Genomic DNA, 5,341 nt, shown 5'->3' on the forward strand with positions numbered 1-5,341 from the left:
TCACATGAGGAACATCATCGATAGCAGCCAGCATGGTTTTGTTAAAGGAAAGTCAACAGTAACGAACCTGGCCGAATTTACATCACATACACTGATGGGCATGCAACATGGAATCCAGACTGATGCAATATATCTCGACTTTGCTAAAGCGTTTGACTCGGTTGACGTGAAACTGCTCATACACAAGCTGAAAATTATGGGATTGAATGAGCAAATACTGGAATGGATAAAGTCATATCTAAGTGAGCGTCAACAAATAGTAAAATTGACCGGAGCCATGTCAAATCCCATCGAAGTAACATCGGGAACAGGTCAGGGATACCCGATTGGAGCGACACTGTTTGTTCTGTTCATCATTGATCTTCCCCATTGCATAGTCAACTCCAACTTACAATCGTTTGCCGATGACACTCGCTTTTCAATGCAAATAAAGCAAGTCGATGATTGCCTAGCACTTCAAGCTGACCTGAATAGAGTCGTCAAGTACTTCAAACGTAACCGCATGAACTTGAATGTCAAAAAAGCGAATTACGTATCATATCACCGTGGCGAGCTGAAATTTGACTTCAAGTACACTATTGAAGGCAAATCAATTGACAGGGTAAAAATAATAAAGGACCTTGGAGTCGTTTTGGATGAAAAAATGAACTTCGATGCTCATATTGAGTACATAACTGCTAGAGCCAAATCTAGACTTGCGTGGATTAAACGTTTTGGAAGAGAGTTCGATGACCCATGGACTATAAAGAGACTCTTCTTCACGTTCGTATTGCCAATCATTGAATATGGATCGCAAATATGGAACCCATACACCAATGAGAAAATCGCTAGAATCGAATCAGTCCAAAAACAATTTCTACTGTTTGCACTGAGAAAAATGAAATGGCCACACAGATTCATTTTGCCACAATACAACAATCGTCTGCTATTTCTACAAATGATTACCTTGGAAGAACGAAGAAAAATCGCACAAATTTGCTTCATACACAATGTTATCTGTGGCCAAACATCGTCGAAGCATATTATGGAGAAAATTAACTTAAGAACACCACGACTCCGAACACGGAACACCGAATTCCTAGAGCTGCCGACCAGAATCTACAACTACTCAATGTTTGAGCCAATTAACTACATGCTCATCACATATAATGAATTTTATAAATACTTTAATATCATAGAGCCAAATCAAACGAATGATTGTGATACTAGTACTATTCCAAAAATATATAAAACTTATTTAATTGATTTTAATGTTAGCACAAACACTGTCAAGCAAAGAATAACTGATTATTTTAGAAGAAATAGAACTTGGAGAGACTGAAAATACGAATACATTATAAATATTGTAAATATATAACCAAATATTTATACCAAATAAACCACCTCTGGCGAAGAAACGCTGTATGGTGCAGAATAATAATAATTTTTCCAAAACAGAGCATCGATTGCGTCGCATTTCGAAGTGAAATACAATTTGGTTGGTAAAACAAGACGACACACCGCACATGTTATCAGAACAAAACGAAACACAAATAGTTTGCACACAATATTCTAGTGTTCCGTAATCAAATAACAACATGATTTTGTTTCACTTTGTTCTGCGAATGATTTGAGTTGCGCTTCGGTACGAAAGTGTATCATACGCCCTTTTTATTCTAACGCATTCAATTTACAATATATTTTTTTGAATATAAATATATGTATTTAAAATAAATTTGCAACACATACTTGATGATCAAAAATCAAAGAATCGCCGCGTGGTCGCCAGCCATGTAAATTTTCTTCTCCACGAACGTACGTGGAACTGGTATCTAAAACTCGACGTTGCCTACGTTGAACTCCTTTTTATTTTAGAGTGTGGAGAAAATAAAAGAAATATTGTAAATATATTAATATGATATTTATAACAAATAAACCACCTTTGGCGACGAAACGCCAGAATGGTGCAGAATAATAATAATAATAATAATAAAATAGAAATGAAAAAAAGAAGAAAAAACAGCGGTAAAATGTATGAAAAAGTGTTTGGAATCGAATCTATCAGAGGTATAATGCAACGAAATGAATTCATTTCACAAAAAAGTGTCCCCCAAAACGAACAGAAACGGAAAAATTTGTCTTAATGAACGACATGTAATTTTTTTTTACTCAAAAATATAAGTAAAAAATGCACTACTACTAAAAATATTTTGTTATGAGTAAAGTGACCTGATTTTTCCTATATTTTTTGAACGAAATATAAAATTTGTCGAGTTTTTTCACCCATATCACGAAAACGGATAGTTTTAGGTCACTAAATTTAGGTGACAGCGTAGCAATAACTGCATTAGAAGTGATTTCGCTCGAACTCGTCATTTTGATGATTAGAGCCCGAGTTGGAATACTCGTCGTCAGTACAATCAGGGTCGAAGCCATTCTTGGCAAAATAGCAATCATTACAGTAAAAAAAAAACCAATTTCAAACGGCTCCTTTTTGGCAACAACCATATTACTAGATTCCAGTACAGCCAAAAACTCAATCTCATATGCATGCACTCATCCCCTGCCAATATTTCACCACCAATTTATATAATAATAATATGAAGATCATTGACAGCTGTCAAAGTGTAAACATTGTTTTTTCATTGCTCTCAAAAATTAATAAATTTTGATTTTTTTCCGGTTTTTGAAAACATTTTCAATTTTAGTTTGCAACGGCAGCAGAAACACCCAGGAATAATTTTGAAATACTGATTTTATTTTTGCCACTTGAAAAACTTGACCGCAAAATGTCACATGAACCTCATTGCTGTGAATCCAAGAATTGTATGGGATCAAGGTATAACGGATGGTCATTGAATTGCATATTTTGCCACAAAACAATATATGTTGAATGCCTGCGCAATCGAGATGCACAACCAACAAAGGGAATGTTGATTAAATTCGGATTGATGGAAAAAATCACAGAGGAAAATGGTACAATCAGCTGGAATATTCAGAATGACACGAACAAACTATCCGAATTCTATTCAACATTCAACGTCGATTCACCGTTTGGATTGACATGTGAGTTCTGCAAATTAAAATTCTCACAGCAACTACCAACAGAGAATGAGAACAGAAATTCACACCAATTGGCCGAAACGAGCAAAAACCAACAAAAGAATATTGAAACACCACAAATATCACCTGTGAACGGTGTATATGCCATTCACGTATCACGAATGCCAAAAGAAACCACAACCGATGATGTTACTGCTCTTATCATAGGTAATTTGGACGCCAATGAAATTCTATTCTTTTCTTGTTGAAAAATTACCCAACAAACGATACAAAGGAAATGCAAGAAGTTTTTCATCATTTAAAATTTCAACCTTGTTTCGTACGATTTGTGAAAAAATTATCACAATGGACGGATGGAATTCAAACTGCATTTTAAAACAATTCAATCATCCATCGAAAATGCAAAAACCAGTCTTACCAGTTGAAACCGATGCCATGAAAAAGAAGAGACAAAATCCGAAGCCACAACAAAATGTGCAGCAACAAGTCAATTCTAATCGGAATCATCGCAACAACAACAACTATAACAACAGAAATATCTATGAGACACATCAAAACAATCGCATCGATCGAAGGAGTCTTGTCAATGGGAATGGGCGTCATCGTCATGAATATCGTCCACAATACCGAGAGAGGCAGGTACCGGTCAATAATTTCAGACACCATCAACAACAGCCGTTGCAGCAATTACCGATTAATCCGCAGTTTTTGCCCAACAGCAATTATTCTTTTTGGAATGGAACACCGTATCACATTATGCCACCTCAAATGTACACTCACAACACAATGCCAATACAAATGATCCAACCATTACACACACATCCAATGTACCAGCCCTTTTAAACATATCGAACATGCATCAACAGACTCGAAATAAAGGAATTCCATATTGCTTAGTGCATTCTCAAAATTGTAATGGCCTGAAAAGCAGATTGCCTCAATTCAATGCTGATGTACTAACAAATAATGCAACAATGTCCATGATATGTGAGGATAAACTCGACGATTCGGTCAATTCTTCGGAGGTATTCCCCCCAAATTTCAACGTTTACCGTTGTGATCGTTCCGAGGAAACTGAATTGTGGCAAAAGACTAAAAAGAAACGAGGCGGCGGTGTTCTGATTGCCATCGAAAAATCAATCAAATCACAACTCGTCGGTACAGGAGCATCATTCGGCGCTGCACAAATATGGGCCAAGATAATATTGAACAACAGAAATATTTTCTTAGCCGAGGCCTACCTCAGACCGGATTCTCCAGTTGAAGTCTACGAAGCAAATATGGGAGCACTACGGGAAATCACTGCAAAAATGCAAACTGAAGATGTTCTCATCCTTTCAGGTGACTTCAATTTACCTAATTTATCCTGGTTCACTGATGACAACGATGATCCAGAAATTGCGATTCCAATTAATGCATCAGGAAAGAAAGAATTTATCATTCTCGATACATGTCATGAATTGGGATTGCATCAAATCAACAAGCATAGCAATGATAATGGAAATATGCTCGACTTAATTTGGACAAATTGTGTAGACATCGTTTCATGTCAGCCTGCCGAACATCATTTATTGAATCATGAATCACATCACATTTCTTATTCGATAAAAATCCACGGTTTGGAAATGAAGCAAAACAAAGTCACATCTCAAATTGAGTACCGCAATTTCATGGGCGCTGATTATGATACCATTAATGAGAAACTATTCACTGTAAATTGGGATGATGTTCTCACTGGAACAAACTTGGATACAGATATTAACCAGTTCTATAATATCATCAATTCCGTTGTTTCAGAGAATGTCGAGCTGAAAACGAAAACGCTTTCAAACCATCCAAAATGGTTCACCAGCGAACTCGTAAACATAAAGAATCGTGTCAACACACTGCAAAGACGGAATAAGTCATGTTCTTCAACTGAAGCAATTGTGAAGCATGCTGATTTGAGAAGACAATATAAGTCATGCGCTCGATTAGCCTTCAAGAATTACAAGTTGGAAATGGAGCAGCTAATTGATAAAGATCCAACGAAATTTTTCGAATATGTCAATTGCGTCCAAAAAACTCATGATGATTTACCCAGTGAAATGGAATATAATGGCGTTAAGTTGAACTGTCAACAAGATATTGCGGATACATTTGCAAACATTTTGAAAAAGCGTACACCAAACAAAATGATGTTCAAACTGACAGTTACAAGGACTGTGAATCGCTTCTCCGTGATTTATGCATCAATATTCCAACGATTGAAATCACTGACGACCTAATTTTGGAGACAGTAAACAACCTTCCAAATAAC

General features: G+C 36.3%; 1 protein-coding gene across 1 annotated transcript; it reads left to right on the forward strand.

Moving 5' to 3' along the window:
• The first annotated feature begins 2,909 nt into the window (after nucleotides 1–2,909).
• LOC129571615 (uncharacterized) lies at nucleotides 2,910–5,309 on the forward strand. Its single transcript, XM_055451434.1, has 2 exons — nucleotides 2,910–3,249; nucleotides 3,748–5,309. The coding sequence occupies exons 1-2, from the start codon at nucleotides 2,910–2,912 to the stop codon at nucleotides 5,307–5,309; spliced, it is 1,902 nt and encodes a 633-aa protein (XP_055307409.1).
• Nucleotides 5,310–5,341: the final 32 nt, after the last annotated feature.

Source organism: Sitodiplosis mosellana, unplaced genomic scaffold, assembly GCF_009176505.1.
Source record: "Sitodiplosis mosellana isolate CC-2019 unplaced genomic scaffold, AAFC_SMos_1.0 Smas_scaffold_2979, whole genome shotgun sequence".
In the NCBI taxonomy this organism is placed as follows: Eukaryota; Metazoa; Arthropoda; class Insecta; order Diptera; family Cecidomyiidae; genus Sitodiplosis; species Sitodiplosis mosellana.